Source organism: Dendrobates tinctorius, unplaced genomic scaffold (assembly GCF_039654945.1).
Source record: "Dendrobates tinctorius isolate UK_male_01 unplaced genomic scaffold, ASM3965494v1 ptg000036l, whole genome shotgun sequence".
Taxonomy (NCBI): Eukaryota; Metazoa; Chordata; class Amphibia; order Anura; family Dendrobatidae; genus Dendrobates; species Dendrobates tinctorius.
The window spans coordinates 15113330-15132774 of record NW_027361704.1 but is presented as its reverse complement, the minus strand read 5'-3'; the positions used below and the strand labels follow the sequence as shown (position 1 = coordinate 15132774).

At 47.6% G+C, this 19445-nt stretch overlaps 1 protein-coding gene across 2 annotated transcripts in view; it reads right to left on the bottom strand.

Annotated features, from left to right (window-relative positions):
- The window catches only part of SLIT3 (slit guidance ligand 3), a 1050869-nt gene that overhangs the window by 45467 nt on the left and 985957 nt on the right, over positions 1 to 19445 (bottom strand). For both annotated transcript variants that reach the window (XM_073573732.1, XM_073573731.1), the window contains one exon: positions 1702 to 1832. In XM_073573732.1, coding sequence (XP_073429833.1) covers positions 1702 to 1832 — 131 coding nt within the window. The remainder of the gene's footprint in view (positions 1 to 1701; positions 1833 to 19445) is intronic.

Sequence of the window (19445 nt, the reverse complement as noted above, 5' to 3'; positions counted from 1 at the left end):
TAGGCCCCTCAAAGTCACTTCAAGTGTGAGGTGGTCCCTAAAAAAATGGTTTTGCAAATTTTGTTGTAAAAATGAGAAATCGCTGGTCAACATTTAACCCTTATAAGTTCCTAACAAAAAAAATTATGTTTCCAAAATAGTGCTGATGTAAAGCAGACAAGTGGGAAATGTTATTTATTAACTATTTTGTGTGATATGACTCTCTAGTTTAAAGGGAATCTGTCACCCCTTTTATTGAATATGAGCTGCCGGCACCAACATCAGGAGCTTACAGCATTCTGTAATGCTGTAGATAAACCCCCAATGTAACCTGAAAGATAAGAAAAAAGAGTTAAGGGGGCTTTACACATAGCGATATCGCTAAAGCGTCACCGATTTTGTGACGCAGCAGCGATATCGGTAGCGAAATCGCTACATGTGATACTTACCTCCGACCGGCTCCCCCACTAGTTATCGCTAATCGCGCGAGATCGTCCACGTCCATTTCTCGTCGTCGGCTTCCTGCTGGCGCCAACGAGCGAGCTATGGACGCGGGCGGAAGACGGCGGTCATCGCTTCGTCTGAAAGGTAAGTACGACCGCCGAGCATCGCTACATCGCTGGTGAGATCTGCCTGTGTGGCAGCGCACTAGCGACCATTTAGCGATGCACCAGCGATCCTGACCGGGTCGTATCGTGGTCGGGATCGCTGGTGCATCGCTAAATGTAAAGGGGTCTTAAGATTATACTCACCCCGGCGTTCGGTCCTGTCCGATGGGTGTCGACGTCCGGTCCAACGCCTCCCATCTTCATACGATGCCGTCCTCTTCTTTCCTTTCTGTTGTGGCTCCTGCGCAGGCGCACTGCTATGCCCTGTTGAGGGCAGAGCAGAGTCTTGCAGTGCGCAGGCTCCGGGAGAGGTCCGGTGCCTGCGCACTGCAGTATTCTGCTCTGCCCTCAACAGGGCAGAGCAGTGCGCCTGCGCAGGAGCCACCACAGGAAGGAAAGAAGAGAACGTCACCGTTAGAAGAAGGGAGGCGCTGGACCGCAACACCCATTGGACCAAGACCAGACCCCCCCCCCGGGTGAGTATAATCTAACTCCTTTTTATTATCTTTCATGTTACATCGGGGGCTTATCTACAGCATTACAGAATGCTGTAGATAAGCCCCTGATGTCGGTGCCGGCAGCTCATATTCGAAAAAAGGGGTGATAGATTCCCTTTAAGGGCATAAAACTAGAATTTTGAAAATTGTGAAATTTTCAAAATTTTCGCCAAATTCCCATTGTTTTCACAAATAAACGGAAGTCATATCGAAGAAATTTTACTACTATCATAAAGTACAATATGTCACGAGAAAATAATGTCAGAATCACCAGGATCCGTTGAAGCGTTTTGGAGTTATGACCTCATAAAGTGACAGGTGTCAGAATTGTAAAAATAGACCTGGTCATTAGGGTGAAAACAGGCTTCGTCTCAAAGGGGTAAAACAACAATGATGTCCACTGCTTACAGAAATGATCACTATGGTAGAAATAACCATCAGGATCTCGAGTAAAAATCTTCAACTAAATGACCATTCAATTAAAAATGTGTACTATTAAAAAATATGGTGCAGTAGATGAGACCAAACAATGAACCATTTTCCTTTCCTTTCATCTGTCCAGCAGCATATACATTGTGATGAGTGACTTCCTGAATGTCTGCTCAGTTAAGCCTTACCTGTAGACTGTAGTCGGTGGGGAGCTAAAGGTGTCGTAGATTAATCGAACATGTCCTTGGTACAGTTCCAAAGCTAAGGGATCATTGTCACCTTTATAAAGTAAAATGCCGTTGTCTTTATCTGTAGCAACCTGCAAAGAGACAATCAATGACATTAATATCCTTATATAAGCTCTTATGTAGAATGAACAGGTCTATGGAATATCCCACAACAACCTCAAAAATGAGGGAAAGCCCAATTCTGGGTTGTAAAGGTCCAACATGTAGCATAATCCAGTTTGTGTTACCACAAGCAGTGTTGGTAAGCACAGTACAAACACGTCTAAGATGTTGCTAGAACTTGCCTGTTTTTTTCACATCCAAAATATAAAGCAAAAAATTTCTGAGCTGTGGAAGGAGCACACAATGAGACACACTATAGGGTGAAGGATGAAGTGGGAAATATGGCACCTGCAAAAGGGAGTGTAAACAGAGAACATACTCCAAAGTACATCCATATGTGGAACACCAGCTCACAACCATGTTCTAGGCAGAAGTCCACAGACGGCCAATATTCTCATTGTGGGGACAGGCTTTTGGGAGTGTCTTGTAGCCTCCACTGCCTGCTTCATATTGCGCAGCCAGCAGCCAAGCTCAGTGACAAGTTCAGGAGGACAAATGAGCTGTTTGTGATGATGTGTTCTGGCTCTCGGCGGTTCAGCTTCTTAGTGTAGTGCTCCCTACTGCTCTAATACATGAGGATTCATGGACCTTTTCATTTTACATTTATTGTGGAGGTGTTGTATGTAAATGTAGAAGGGTAATCTTATTTAAACAGTGTTTCCGTGTAGGTATGACTTGCTGCACCATAATTTTCTTTGACAGATACACATTTGATAACAATATTGTCTGCCTGCCTTTGCTTCCATTTGCTGATGATATTTGATTCTCAACTGGTAACGTGTTGGGGACGGGAGATACAAGAAAAAAAATCTCATCATTATTTTTTTATCTTTGCAGCCCAACATAATAAATAGTTTATTTTATTCTGGGGGGTTGGATAATTTAAAGAGGTGCTAAGCATTTATTCAATATATATCATGTCAATTGTATATTCTTTCTTTTAGATGAGGACCTGTAATAGCGGCTGCAGAGAGGAGTATTTTTCTTTATTTCACCTCTCTGTTGTGGAGAAACCAGCAATCAAAGTATTTGGCACTTAATGAGTTAACGTTAGTTAATTTCAGTTACATCCAAGTGGGTGTTATTAGATACTAGCTGAAGAGCCCGGGCATAATAAGTAAGACACCAGAAATGCATTGAGAACGCAAGCATCTATATCTTCTATGCTGGCATTTTAACCTCTACCCTGTATCGATTGAAGTGAATAAAAGAAATTCGTTTTCACTACATCGTAGAGCTGGACAACCTTTTTCCATGTCAGAATCAGAGCGCTGAGTGGAACGGTCCTAACTTCCATACCAGTGATCCCTTTAAGAGAGGCCTGGGGTCAGAACCAGAGCGCTGAGGGATTTACCCTAACTTCCATACTGGAGATCCTTTTAAGAGAGGCATGGGGTCAGTACCAAAGCGCAGAGAGGATTTGCCCTGACTTCCATACCGGGGATTCCTTTAAGAGAGCCTGGGATTAGAACCAAAGTGCTGAGTGGATTTGCCTTGACTTGCATACAGGAGATCCCTTTAAGAGAGGCTGGGGTCAGTACCAGAGCATTTGAAGGCAATTGCCCTGACTTCCATACCGGAGATCCCTTTAAGAGAGGCCTGGGTTGAGAATCAGAGCGCAGAGTGGATTTGCCCTGACTTCCATACTGAAGATCCCTTTAAGAGAGCCTGGGATCAGAACCAGAGCGCTGAGTGGATTTGCCCTGACTTGCATACAGGAGATCCCTTTAAGAGAGCCTGGGGTCAGTACCAAAGTGCTGGATGGATTTGCCCTTACCTGCATCCAGGAGATCCCTTTAAGAGAGCCTGGGGTCAGTACCAGAGCATTTGAAGGCAATTGCTCTGACTTCCATACTGGGGATCCCTTTAAGAGAGGTCTGGGGTCAGAACCAAAGCGCTGGATGGATTTGCCCTGACTTCCATACCAATGATCCCTTTAAGAGACCCTGGGGTCAGAACCACAGAGCTGAGTGGAACGGTTTTAACTTCCATTCCGGGGATCCCTTTAAGACAGGCCTGGGGTCAGAACCAAAGTGCTCTGTGCTCCTTTCTGTGGGGCAGACAATGGCTGGGAGCTTATGTTCCCAGGGATGCTAGATTTCTCCCACCATGTCAGTGTCTGCTGAGGTGTTGTCAAGTGGGAAAACTTGCTCATAGCAACCAATCACAGCACAGCTTCTTTTAACCAGCCCTGGTGAAATGAGAGATGCTTAGTGATTGGTTGCAAGGAAAACTGTTGCTAGTAGCAACCAATCACAGCTCAGCTTCTTTTGAACAGCTCTGGTGAAATGAAAGATGCTTCGTGATAGGTTGGTGATACACACATACATACATTCAGTTTTATATATATATATAGATCAGCTCAAACAGGTAGAAGAAGTGCGCACACCAGTGAAAATACACACCCACTTGGTATAACTTAAGTTAACTAACGAGGTGCCAAATACATGGATTTTTGTGATAACTCACCGTAAAATCCTTTTCTCCGAGATGCTCATTGGGGGACACCGATACTGTGGGTGTATGCTTCTGCCGCTAGGAGGCTGACAATAAGTGAAAAAAAGAGGTTAGCTCCTCCTCCGCCGTATACACCCTCGCCCCTATTGTGGGCGGAAATCAGTTTGGTGCCAAAGCAGTAGGAGGACAACAAATCAGCCTTAATACAGGTACAACATGTCCAAATAACAACACCACCCTTATATCAAATAAGTAAATGCATATTAATTAAACAAAACAAGAGCCAACTGGCAAATAGGGTGGGTGCTGTGTCCCCCAATGAGCGTCTCGGAGAAAAGGATTTTACGGTGCGTTATCACAAAAATCCATGTTTCTCCTTCACCTCATTGGGGGACACAGATACTGTGGGACGTCCTAAAGCAGTCCCTGGGTGGAAAATTGACTCACCGATCCAAGCTACATGTACCTCTTGTTTAAAGGTGCGCCACCGCTGCTTGGAGAATCCTTCTACCCAGGCTCGCATCCGCCGAGGCCTGAGTGTGGATATTATAATGTTTGGCAAATGTGTGCAGGCTGGACCAGGTTGCTGCCTTGCAAACCTGCTCCGTCGAAGCCTGGTGCCGAAGCGCCCAAGAGGCGCCGATTGCCCGAGTAGCGTGCGCTCTGATCCCTGCTGGAATCGGCGTGTCTCTAATGCGGTAGGACTCCTGAATAGTCAAACGAATCCATCTGGCTATGGTCGATTTTGAGGCAGCGAGTCCCTTCCTGAGCCCTTCGGGGAGCACGAACAGCGTGTCCGTCTGACGAAAGGGTGCCGTCCTCGACACATACCTCCGGAGGGCTCTTACCAGGTCTATCGTGTGAAGAGTTTTTTTTCCACACGGTGCACCAGTGCTGGAAAAAAATGAAGGCAAGACAACATCTTCTTTAATGTGAAAAGAGGACACAAATTTTGGCAGAAAAGGAGGGGCTGGTCTGAGCACCACCTTATCCTTATGGAAAGTGAGGAACGGAGCCCGGCAGGATAGGGCTGCCAGCTCTGAAACCCGCCTGATAGAAGTGATGGCCACTTGGAACACCACTTTCCAGGAAAGGTACCTCAAAGAGATAAACTGAAGCGGTTCAAATGGATCTTCCTGCAGAACACTTAGGACCAGGTTAAGGTCCCAGGCGTCCATAGGCGCCTTATAGGGAGGTACCAAGTGGGAAACTCCCTGGATGAAAGTCTTCACCTGCAAATTGGTCGCAATTCTGCGCTGAAACAGGATGGATAAGGCCGATATTTGTCTCCTGAGGGAACTGGGGGCCAAGCCCGAGTCTAGGCCCAACTGGAGAAAAGCCAAGATGTTGGGGATCGAGAATCTCAGCGGAGAAACACCGCGGCCTCGACACCAAGAAAAGAACACCTTCCAGGTGTGGTGGTAAATTTGTGTTGAAGCAGGCTTCCGGGCGCTAAACATTGTAGTGACCACCTTGCTCCCAAACCCTGCCTGGGTTAGAGTCCAAGATTCAACGGCCATGCCGTCAAACACAGGGCCCCTGAGTTCGGGTGGCAAATCGGCCCTTGAGAAAGTAGATCTGGGTGCTCTGGCAGGTGCCAAGGAACGTCGGCGAGCAGCTGCATTAGATCTGCGTATCACGCTCGACGGGGCCAGTCTGGGGCCAGCAGAATCGCCGGAACCCCTTCCGTCTTGATCTTCTTGATGACCCTCGGCAGTAGTGGCAGCAGGGGAAATACATATGGGAGGCGAAACTGGTTTCATGGCAGAACCAACGCGTCCACAGCAATTGCCTGCAGGTCCCTGGCCCGAGCGACATATGTGGGCACCTTGGCGTTCACTCTGGACGCCATCAGGTCCAGGTCCGGAGTTCTCCACAGCTGACAAATCTGCTGGAAGACTTAGGGATGTAGAGACCACTCTCCGGACGCAAGACCCTGCCAGCTGAAAAAGTCTGCCGCCCAATTTTCCACGCCCGGGATGTGTATAGCCGAAATCACTGAGTGGTTTGCTTCGGCCCACTGAAGGACATGCCCCACCTCGCGCATGGTTGTTCTGCTGCGGGTGCCCCCTTGGTGATTTATGTAAGCCACCGCCGTGGCGTTGTCCAATTGAATTCGGACAGGGCGGCCTGCTAGAAAGTGATGAACCCTTTGCAGGGCCAGCCGAACTGCTCGTTTCTCCAATAAGTTGATCAGGAGGCGAGCCTCCTGTGGCGACCACCTTCCCTGGGTTGTGTGGTGGTGAAACACCGCTCCCCAGCCAAGGAGACTGGCGTCGGTTGTCAGCACCAACCAATGGTCTGTGGGGAAAGATTTCCCCTGGGTCAGAGAGGAACTGGTTAACCACCATCCGAGCGACTGCCTGACTTGAGGGGACAGTCAGCACTGCCGATCGAGCGTGAAAGGATTCTTGTCCCAGGCTGACAAGAGGGTGTGCTGCAGGGGGCGAAGATGGAACTGGGCAAACGGTATCGCTTCCATTGCTGCCACCATTTTCCCTAGAATCCTCATCCCGGATCGCATGGTATGAGGGACTGGTTGGTGAAGTGTCCGGACTCCCTGCCGGAGAGCTAGCGCTTTTTCCTGAGGGAGAATTACCAACCCTCGGCAAGTGTCGAAGATCATTCCTAAGAAGGAAATCCTCTGAGCTGGCACAAGGGATGACTTCTTCGCATTAACCAACCACCCTAAGCAGGCAAGAGTATCTAGCGTGATGCTGACATTTTCCTCGCATGCCCATATGGACGGGCCTTTGACCAAGAGGTCATCCAAGCAAGGCAAGACGACTATGCCTCGAGAGTGCAGTATGGCCATGACAACTGCCATAACCTTTGTGAACACTCTGGGAGCCGTGGCTAGCCCGAAGGGCAGTGCTACGAACTGAAAATGTCGACCGCTGAAGGTGAAGCGTAGAAACCTCTGATGAGGAGGAAAAATGGGAATATGCAGATATGCGTCCTGGATGTCGATCGAGGCCAAGTATTCTCCCTGCTCCATGGCCAATATGACTGAACGGAGAGACTCCATCCGGAAATGTCTGATCCTGATGAATTTGTTCAAAAGCTTCAGGTCCAAAACAGGCCTGACAGATCCGTCCTTTTTGGGAACCGCAAACAGGTTGGAATAGAAGCCCTGAGCTTTTTCGTGTTCCGGCACAGGAACAATGACTCCGTTTTGCTGGAGCGATTTGATTGCTCCTAACAGAGCCTTTGCCTTGGTATCCACCCTGGGCAGACGAGACAGAAAAGACCGTCTTGGACCGTCTGACAAATTCTATTATGTAACCTGAGGCCATTATCTCCTTTACCCATGCGTCGTGTGCGACATTGACCCAGACGTGGTGAAGCCAGAGTAGGCGGTCGCCCACCTTGCTGGGGTCGTCTGGTAAGCTCCTCAAGTCATTTGGCTGATGATTTTTGGGATTTGGATCCCCTCGATCTGGGCTGTTGGGTACGCATTCTCCCCAATGGGTTGGCTTTATATGAGACCTGCCGTTCCCTATCCTGGTTGGGGCGGCCTGAGGCGGCGGAATTAGCCGCTGTGGTCCACCCGGGGTTGCGAAAGGCCCGAAAACGTGCCTGAAATGGTTTGACCTTTTGTTGAGGGAGAAGCCCGCTCTTTCCTCCTGTGGAGTCGGAGATAAGTTGATCTAATTTCTCCCCAAATAGGCAGCCGCACTGATAAGGCAGAGAAGTCAAGGACTTCTTGGAAGTAGAATCGGCTCGCCATGTCCTTAACCATAGAGCTCTTCTGATAGAAATTGAATTAGCGGCAGCAAGTGTCGAGCAATTGGCCGCATCCAAAGATGCATTGATTACATAGTCTCCGGCCATCGCCATCTGACTCGCGACCTCCGATATTTCTGCAGGTAGATTCTACTCCTGCGCTACCTTGTTTAATGATTCTGACCATGAGATCATGTACAGATAAAAGGGTTTTAGTGGCTAGGCGCAAAACCGGTGGATCCACCATCTGGGATTCCATCCATTTTTTACGGAGGTCCGGAGCAAACGGATACCCTGTTTCGAGTGCCTTTTGACCCAAGAAATGCCAGTCTGGACGTTCTCTGTGCCGTTGCACTATGTCCTCAAACTCCAGGTGGGAGGAAAAAATTCTGTGCGGGCGCTTCACTCGCTCAAATGCCACTTTATGCCTCGTAGCAGCTGCGGGATCATCCTCAATCCCCAGGGTCTGATTGACGGCTTCTATGAGGCTGTCCCCTGTTTCACGTGACCCTGGAGTGTCCAGGTCAAGGGGCTCATCTGAGTCGCAATCTGAGGTCTGCTCGCTATCAACCACTGGTGACGGAACAACAACAAAAAGGAGTGAATGACCAACAGTCAAAAAACCCATAAAAAGTAATATTTTATTAGTATACATCACAGAAATAATCACAGGTTCACATGAAAAGGGGAGATCTGAAGGCATATAAAATGGCAAAATAAGCCTTACATGCTGTCTGCACCATACAGGACTCTAGAATATGAAAATAGAAGTAACATCCATATGAATCATGTATCAGATGACACAAAAATTTTTTGGTTCTTAATAAAACAGTTAGCATTAATCATATAGCCATCACGTAGGAACCAATAACATGTGGTGACAATAGTCACATAGAAGCAAATCACAAAACACTACAGTTAATCTGTCAGTCAGCTAGAGGCTATAGAGCATATATAAGGCACCAGTGTACATTATCACCCATGTAGACTGACCAGACCCACTGCAGATGAATGGATGAGGGACCAAAAATACTAACGGGGAGCGAGAAGCAGAGCTTACGGATGCCAAGGCACCGGATGGACTGGGCGACACCGTTTGGATTCGTTTCCTCCGGGTCTGCCTGGAGTGAGAGCGGCCCCTGCAGGCCGGAGGCTCTTGTGAGGTGGAGGACCCCTCTAGGGTCAGCGAGCCATTGTCCCTGCCCCTATCTGAGGCTTGAAGGGACTCTATTGCTCTCGTAAGCGACACCATGGACTGTGACAGTGATAGGGCCCACTCCTGGGGATTCAACACATTGGTCACAGTCGCAGGGGAGGGCTCCTGGGCGCGTTCGGATTCGCAGGCTTCGCATAATCGCTTGCTCTGCGCCCACGGAAATGCAGCCCGACAAAAGATGCATGCAGCGTAAAAGAACGTGTGCATCTTTGCTTTTTCGGATATGCTGTATCTGTCCGCTGCTGGGGAGGGGGGAGGAGGTAGCACCTCGTTTTCCCTGTAGCATGGCCTCTCGGGCAGCACTTACCCCAGTCCTCAGCCCCCCCGTCCTGGACGCTTCTACCTTCAAATCGCGTGCCAGCAGCTGTGGGAGTGAGCCACCAGCATATAAAAATCCGCTCTAGGGGTAGTACTTCCGTTCTGCGGCCTAGCCAAGCTCTGAAGCCGGGGCCTAAATTTCTTCACCGCCGCCCTGTGTGGGGTGGGCCGCCGGAACTGACACGCTGCCCTGAGGTGGGACTTCCGGCCACGGCCTAGCTATGGCTAAAGCCACGGCCTCAATTTATCCCCTACCCGGCCTGGGGGGGTGTGGTTCCATGGCGCTGAAAAAAATGGCACTACTTCCTAGCGCGGCGCCGCCTGACAGATCCAGCCACTCTCAGCCTTGCATGGCCGGTGGCTTCCGCCGGTTGGAGGCTCCAGCCCTCGGATCTTTATAGGAGCCCTCCCAGACCCTCTCCTCACCGATGATCCTCTTCAGCTTCCTGAGCGCAGGTATGTGAGGGGGCCTCGAAAAAATAGAACGGTGCAGGCACCCTAGCTCCATCTAACCCCTTCAGGGGGTGAGGAGAGGGACCGTCCGCCACCTTGCTCACCGCAGTCTAAGCATTGGTGGAGCAGTGGGGGCTGCACGGACTAGTCTTGTGCCTCTGTACAGCCTATGGTTTCAATACCTAGGGGTGGTCAGGGCTAAGTCCGGCATTGTGTCCCACGACGCGGGAGAGGATACGTGGAGGGACACTCGCACGTGCTCGCCCGTTGTTGGTTTGGGGAAATCGGACCCTTTCAATAGGATCTGTTGCCCCTGTCTCATCTTCATGGGAAAAAGACGAAAAAAGTCTGGAGAAAAAACAGACGTGTGCCTCCATGGACAAAAAGCAAAAAAAAACTGATTTCCGCCCGCAATAGGGGCGAGGGTGTATACGGCGGAGGAGCTAACCTCTTTTTTTCACTTAGTGTCAGCCTCCTAGCGGCAGAAGCATACACCCACAGTATCTGTGTCCCCCAATGAGGCGAAGGAGCAACTTTGATTACTAATTTCTCTGTAACGGTGCAGCAAAGAAAAATAGCATAAAATACAGTGCCTTGCAAAAGTATTCGACCCCCTGGAACTTTTCAACATTTCCCGCATATCATGCTTCAAACACAAAGATACCATATGTAAATTTTTGGTGAAGAATCAAGTGGGACACAATTGGGAAGTTGAATGAAATTTATTGGTTATTTTAAATTTTTGTGGAAATTCAAAAACTTAAAAGTGGGGCGTGCAGTATTATTCAGCCCCTTTACTTTCAGTGCAGAAAACTCACTCCAGAAGTTCATTGTGGATCTCTGAATGATCCAACGTTGTCCTAAATGACTAATGTTGATAAATATCCACCTGTGTGTAATCAAGTCTCAGTATAAATGCACCAGCTCTGTGATAGTCTCAGGGTTCTGTTTGAAGCACAGAGAGCATCATGAAGTCCAAGGAACACAACAGGCATGTCCGTGATACTGTTGTGGAGAAGTTTAAAGCTGGATTTGGATACAAAATGATTTTCAAAACTTTAAACATCTCAAGGAGCACTGTGCAAGCGATCATATTGAAATGGAAGGAGTATCATACCACTGCAAATCTACCAAGACCCGGCCGTCCCTCTAAACTTTCATCTCAAACAAGGAGAAGACTGATCAGAGATGCAGCCAAGAGGCCCATGATCACGCTGGATGAACTGCAGAGATCTACAGCTGAGGTGGGACAGTCTGTCCATAGTACAACAATCAGTCATACACTGCACAAATCTGGCCTTTATGGAAAAGTGGCAGGAAGAAATCCATTTCTCAAAGACATCCATAAAAAGTGTTGTTTAAAGTTTGCAACAAGCCACCTGGGAGACACACCAACCATATGGAAGAAGGTGCTCTGGTCAGATGAAACCAAAATCGAATTTTTTGGCAACAATGCAAACGATATGGTTGGCGCAAAGGCAACACAGCTCATCACCCTGAACACACCATCCCCACTGTCAAACATGGTGGTGGCAGCATCATGGTTTGGGGCTGCTTTTCTACAGCAGGGACAGGGAAGATGGTTAAAATTGATGGGAAGATGGATGTAGCCAAATACAGGTCCATTCTTGAAGAAAACCTGTTGGAGTCTGCAAAAGACCTGAGACTGGGACGGAGATTTGTCTTCCAACAAGACAATGATCCCAAACATAAAGCAAAATCTACAATGGAATGGTTCACAAATAAACATATCCAGGTGTTAGAATGGCCAAGTCAAAGTCCAGACCTGAATCAAATTGAGAATCTGTGGAAAGAGCTGAAAACTGCTGTTCACAAACGATCTCCATCAAACCTCACTGAGCTCGAGCTCTTTGCCAAGGAAGAATGGGCAAGAATTTCAGTCTCTCGATGTACAAAACTGATAGAGACATACCCCAAGCGACTTGAAGCTGTAATCGCAGCAAAAGGTAGCTCAACAAAGTATTAAGTTAAAGGGACCGAATAATATTGCACACCCCACTTTTCAGTTTTTGAATTTCCACAAAAATAACCAATAAGTTTTGTTCAATTTCACAATTGTGTCCCACTTGTTGATTCTTCACCAAAAATTTACATTTGGTATCTTTATGCTTGAAGCATGATATGTGGGAAAAGGTTGAAAAGTTCCAGGGGGCCGAATAGTTTTGCAAGGCACTGTAAATATTATATTCCGCTTTGCAGCCACTATTTAATTGTGTCAATTGAAGACAGCGCTCCTTAGGAAGTTTCATAAATAAGTTCTTTATTCCTCCACATAATGACAGTAGCATTGTTTCGATCGGTGTGGTCTTTTTCAAGCTAAAAACACCCCATACATAGACACATATACAGCCAGTTGAAAGAATTAACAACTCACAAGTGAGACACACTCACACTGCAAAATGCACAAATCCATGTTACTAACAAAAATAAAACTAAAAACATCTACATGGAGAAGTAAATGACTTGCTTCAGTACAATTCAATTCAAATATATAAAGTATACAACGCACTGAACAGTTCCCTGCACAATGCATTATGTGCCCAGTTCAAAATGAAAAATTTGGTGAAAAGTACTCTTTAAGAACTTTATTAAATTGCAATTACTTTTTTTGTGTCCCACTATTTTACTTTTAGTTATGATTTTTGTTTTTTTCGCAAATCTTGACACTGCAGCTTTCTAACTTGTTATAAAGCTACACTCCCACAATGAGCAATTTCCTTACCCATTAAATAAAACAGATTATTGGCAGTTTGTGAAAATAAGCAGGGTAAAAAAAGTCATCATGAGAACATGCCTAACAGTTTTGGGAAGACTGTTTACTGTTCCAACAGGACTGTGCCCTAATGCAAAAAGTAAGGCCCATAAAGGAATGGTTGCATTAGTTAGGTGTGGAAGAACTTGACTAGCTCACACAGAGCCAAGATTTCAACCTCACTGAACAATTTTAAGGTCTACTAGAATGGAGATTGTGACTAAGGTGTTCGCGTCTAACATTCGTGTGTCAGGGAAATATGAATTATTTCCTATTGTCCTAGGTACCCATGCAGAGCTCCTGCTACCCCACCCCCATTTACTTCGTGTATTGCAACCCTAAGCTTCAAAAGCAGCCACACGGCTGCAAGCTTACCTTCCTTTTTCCCTCTGTGAAATGCTGCTCCCTCCCCCTCCCTCTCTCTCAGCTTTGGAATGTCCACTTGATCCCTCCCTTCAGGTTAACGATCTTTGTGTATTGTGAGAGCATGGTCTGCCAGCTCTAGCAAGGAATGTAAGTTTCCTGCTGGAACTTTCTTTGTTCTCATCCCAACCTACTAAAAATCAAATTTAATAACTCCCGTTAAACCTAGACACGTGAAAATTGATTTCCAGGATTAGGGTGATTGGAGCTAAGCATGGCAATTTTTTTCCGGCCTTTAGGGCCATTAGAAACCTAGGAAATGAGATTCTGCCCCCAGTAACACGCAGACATGCCGTATTTGATTTCAAAAGAATGGTCACATCGCAGGGGAAAATGTAATGCCCCTACCGTCGCCCTGTGAGCTTTCCAGCCAAAGATATGAAAGATGGGAGTTTTTAATAATTTTTCAAAAGAGGCGTACACCCACCAGTGAGGTCAGCAAGGGAGGAGTCCCTTGGTTTGTGGGCAAAGCATAAAACTGAAAAGCACATTTGGGAAGGTGTCAGACGCCAGAGAGTCAGCTAGACAACAGGCTGTGCTGCTGATCCATTGCTTTGGGATGGCTCTCCTCCCCCTTTATCGACACGTCATACCTGTGATTGAGATAGAGTATGTTTCATATTTTAATTCCTTTTATTTCTAACTGTCTGTACATATTGTATTTTGTCTCCTTTTGTAATATCTATTGTATTTTTGTTAACACTGCCGATATTTTCTGGAGTAAACTTATAAATTTACTAGTTTCGCTCTTTTTGCTCTATGATCGAACCGTCACGTTCTCCGTGCAAAATCCCGCTACCTTAGGTTGGTTCCTAACCCTATATAGGCTTTGGTATCAAATGAGGGACTGGTGGCAGCATGGCATCCTGGTGTTATTGGGAACCCCGGCAGTGACGGATCGGAGGTTTGTGTGTGTATTCCCGGTTAGTGATTCAATTTTTAAAAACTGTTATATGTGTTGTACAAAACAATTCTTTTAGATTGTGTTTTATTACTGATAAAAATTCAGCTTCTAGCCATGCAGCCTGCATTTACATGAGCATTCTAAAGAGCTTAAAGAGAACCTGACAGGTGGTGCATGTTGCCCAATTTGTGGTCATCATGTGACAGTTACTGACTATATGAACACAGCCAGATATGATTGTCTCTAAACTTTTGAATACACTAGTCCAACTGCTCAATGCTTGAGTACTTTTTGCACAACTTGCTGCTCTCTAACAAGGAGCTTAATGGCAAAATTCCCAGCAAATGTTAGATCCTTCAATTGGCCAATAAATTTTGGGGTTCAATTAGAAATGTTATTATAAGGTGGCTACTAGACACATAGTTGATGGGAGGTATGTATCACAGAGGTGGTGGTCCTCTGTGATGTAAATCTGGAGTACACATAGTACTCAGAGGATTGTTTTCTGCATCTGGGCCAGGTTTTATGGGCAGCCTGGTGGATAGGCAGGTCTGGCTGCCGAAATACCCCACCCCTGGGTAAAATGGAGTCTGTTTGGCACATGGTCTGTGTGTATGGAAGCAAGAAGGCCCCCTGTGTGTTATCTCCAGACTAAGCCAGTATACTGGATACTATCTAGCTAGCCTGTGTGTCCTGGACTGTCACTAAAGTGACTTTGTTAAGAACTGTTCACTTTGTTTCGCTTGCACTGAAAGGCCATTTGTTTTCCTTTGCTTGTAAAATGGTTTATAAAGCACCAATAAACTAGGATGGACAATTAAATGGAAACAATTCCTGCGTTATCTCACTATGCACACAAGTGAGTAGCATTCCCACAGTATTTAAACAGTCCTCCTGTCACAATGTAATAACGTGCAGAAGGAATATATGTCACCATGGAGCAGGCAGACCAACAGTAAAAGGGGAGGTTTATTTACAGGGAGAATATCTGGTGAACATATAATATAACAGAGAAAATGCTGTAACAGGTGATATCAGAGACTAAATAAATAACAGAAATGCAAAACAGACAGTTATTCTCTTATGGCGAAGAAACTTATCAATTCCTGGAGATCTTGCTTGTAGAGGTCACTCGTCTCCCACGTAGGCACCCAGGCACCAGGGGTGCTTGATGTCGTCAGTCTAAGGGGTCCTAGGTATAGTCCAACTGGCGTATGGGGGGGTTAACGTGAGAGCTCAAGGGGTATGCGGATGGCGGTATCCCCCTGTATGCAAGGTTCTTCCCTCTGCTGCGGCAGCGGCGCTCCCTCCCCAGGGTCAGGGGCTCTGCCTGGGACAGTCTCTCTTGGCAGGTTACTGTCACGTTACAGTATGCTCCTCGGTCACCTGGGAAGCGTCTCAGGATAAAGCAGGGTTTCACTGCAGGGGAGCGTCTTAAGGCGCGCAGTCTGTCGGTGTGACAAAATCTCTAACAGGAGGGGAGCGACCAGCCCTCCAGGCAGTGCAGTGACAGGCTTCTCGTACTCAGTGCTCACCGCCTGTGTCTGCGTTCCCTCAGTGTTCAGTCACTGCGCCTGTCTCCTGTCCTCTCCTCTGTCAGCGTCCTCTCTGCTCTCATCCCTGCGCTGCTCTGCTGAAAGCGCACCCAATTGTCCGGCTCTCCGTCCTGCCCTCTTCCTGTTCCTGGTGCTTGCGCAGTCCCCTAAAGCATCCCCTGGGGAACCCAATGCCCTGCTCGATGATTCCGGGCACGGAGCTAGGAAGGCAACTCCTCCTCGGCTCCTTCGGTGCTTCACCCCCTTACATTCCCCCTCTCTGTGAGCTCGCCATTCCACGGGCGAGAGTTTCTGGAGTTTTTGCTGACAATCGTCCAGACCTCGTACAATTTGCTGCCAGATGAATTCGTCCTGATTGTAGCGTTTGGGAGGCTCACCTGCTGTTGATCACTCAGAACGTCTCAGATCAGTGGAGGTTGTGGAATCAGCCACCGGAAAAATGGAAGTTAGAGCCTCCTCCGTTACTTCTGTTGTTTCAGGCACCAGCCAAGTTTCCGGGTCTCCCTGAAGGAGTAGAGAGTCTCCATCTTCTTCGTCCTCAGGAACGAACATGGGTTCAGCCACCGGGTGCGTCAGGACAGAAGGCACCACTGGAGGATCTTGAGACAAACAGGAACGCAGCATATTCCGAAGTAATGTACGAGTGGGGAGTTCTTCACCTGCTTCAGGCTGAACTTCGTAGACGGGTCCTCGCCTATCGAGCCGTCGCTTCACCCTATACGGGCTCCCACCGACACTCCAATTTGCTGTTAGGGCGCTTCTCCCCGACTAAGACTCGATCCCCTGGTCGTAGGGCTGTCCCCTTCTGGGGAGGGACCTGCGGGTGTTCCAACCCTCGGAGCTGGTTCTGCACCAACCTTTGAATGGTCCGTAGCCTACGACGATGTTCTCGAACCCAGGAGTACACCCCCATCCGCGGGTAGTACTCTTCGGGCTATAACGCCAATTCAGTCAGTCCCTTCTCGGGTCGAAGAACAGTGAATAGGGCATGAACCCTGTGGTACTGTGTTGATGGTTACTGTAGGCCCACACCAATTTGGGGACGGACTCAGTCCAGTGTGCTTTCTGATCTTCTTCAAGTGTCCTCAGCATTTGGATCAGGGTGCGGTGGAATCTCTCACAAGCTCCATTCCCCTGTGGATGGTAAGGGGTGGTCTGAGACTTATCGATTTTGTACAAGTGATGCAACTCTTCCATCACCTTCCCCAGACAGCAGGCCCCTTGATCCGAATAGATTCGCTTGGGACACCCATATACTTGAATGAAGTGTTTGCAGATAGCATGGGCCGCAGATTCGGCAGTCTGGTCCCGAGTGGGTGTGACTAGAGTTGAGCGAAACAGGTCGAAAAAATTCAAAAGTCGCCGACTTTTGGCAAAGTCGGGTTTCATGAAACGAAACCCGACCCTAGGATGAGGTCGGCCACGAGGTCGGCGACTTACGCGCCAAAGTCGCGTTTCAAAAGTTTGTTTTGTGCTCTTTTTCAGCCAATCAGGATCCACGGACACTGTGGGCAACGTGATGACATAGGCACGGGTCACCACCATCTTTCAGAAGGGCATGCAAGTGATTGGCTTGCTTTGGTGGGCGTCACAGGGGGTATAAAAGGGCGTGCACGCCGACCGCCATCTTACTTCTGCCGATCTTAGTATAGGGAGAGGTTGCTGCTGATTCTGTAGGGAGAGCGTTAGGCAGGGAAGAAGACAAAAAAACTGCTTCTGCTGCTAGCGATTTGGCCTGCACAACACACCAGTCACTGTGTGTGCAGTGCAAGGGTAGGCTATATAGTGGTGTATCAGTGGTGTTGGTTGTTGGGCTGCCTTCTAAGGCTTCCTGACAGGCTGGCATTGCTGTTTACCCACTGCTCCGCAAACTGCTTTTTTAAAAGCAATCCAATCTCCCTTATCCTCTAGTCACTTTTGTCACAGCTGTGCCATCGAGCCTGTCACATAGCGCTCAGATATTCATTGGGCCTCACACAATCCAAAAGTGTCCAGTGTCCAAAAGTGTGTGCAGAGATTCAAAATCTCCCTTATCCTCTAGTCACTTTTGTCACAGCTGTGCCATCGAGCCTGTCACATAGCGCTCAGATATCAGTGGGCCTCACACAATCCAAAAGTGTCCACTGTCCACAAGTGTGTGCAGAAATTCAAAATCTCCCTTATCCTCTAGTCACTTTTGTCACAGCTGTGCCATCGAGCCTGTCACATAGCGCTCAGATATCAGTGGGCCTCACACAATCCAAAAGTGTCCACTGTCCACAAGTGTGTGCAGAAATTCAAAATCTCCCTTATCCTCTAGTCACTTTTGTCACAGCAGTGCCATCGAGCCTGTCACATAGCGCTCAGATATTAGTGGGCCTCACACAATCCAAAAGTGTCCACTGTCCACAGGTGTGTGCAGAAATTCAAAATCTCCCTTATCCTCTAGTCACTTTTGTCACAGCTGTGCCATCGAGCCTGTCACATAGCGCTCAGATATCAGTGGGCCTCACACAATCCAAAAGTGTCCACTGTCCACAAGTGTGTGCAGAAATTCAAAATCTCCCTTATCCTCTAGTCACTTTTGTCACAGCAGTGCCATCGAGCCTGTCACATAGCGCTCAGATATCAGTGGGCCTCACACAATCCAAAAGTGTCCAGTGTACAAAAGTGTGTGCAGATATTCAAAATCTCCCTTATCCTCTAGTCACTTTTGTCACAGCAGTGCCATCGAGCCTGTCACATAGCGCTCAGATATCAGTGGGCCTCACACAATCCAAAAGTGTCCACTGTCCACAAGTGTGTGCAGAAATTCAAAATCTCTCTTATCCTCTAGTCACTTTTGTCACAGCAGTGCCATCGAGCCTGTCACATAGCGCTGAGATATCAGTGGGCCTCACACAATCCAAAAGTGTCCAGTGTCCAAAAGTGTGTGCAGATATTCAAAATCTCCCTTATCCTCTAGTCACTTTTGTCACAGCAGTGCCATCGAGCCTGTCACATAGCGCTCAGATATCAGTGGGCCTCACACAATCCAAAAGTGTCCAGTGTCCAAAAGTGTGTGCAGATATTCAAAATCTCCCTTATCCTCTAGTCACTTTTGTCACAGCAGTGCCATCGAGCCTGTCACATAGCGCTCAGATATCAGTGGGCCTCACACAATCCAAAAGTGTCCACTGTCCACAAGTGTGTGCAGAAATTCAAAATCTCCCTTATCCTCTAGTCACTTTTGTCACAGCAGTGCCATCGAGCCTGTCACATAGCGCTCAGATATCAGTGGGCCTCACACAATCCAAAAGTGTCCAGTGTCCAAAAGTGTGTGCAGATATTCAAAATCTCCCTTATCCTCTAGTCACTTTTGTCACAGCAGTGCCATCGAGCCTGTCACATAGCGCTCAGATATCAGTGGGCCTCACACAATCCAAAAGTGTCCAGTGTCCAAAAGTGTGTGCAGATATTCAAAATCTCCCTTATCCTCTAGTCACTTTTGTCACAGCAGTGCCATCGAGCCTGTCACATAGCGCTCAGATATCAGTGGGCCTCACACAATCCAAAAGTGTCCAGTGTCCAAAAGTGTGTGCAGATATTCAAAATCTCCCTTATCCTCTAGTCACTTTTGTCACAGCAGTGCCATCGAGCCTGTCACATAGCGCTCAGATATCAGTGGGCCTCACACAATCCAAAAGTGTCCACTGTCCAAAAGTGTGTGCAGATATTCAAAATCTCCCTTATCCTATCGTCACTTTGGTCACAGCTGTGCCATCGAGCCTGTCACAT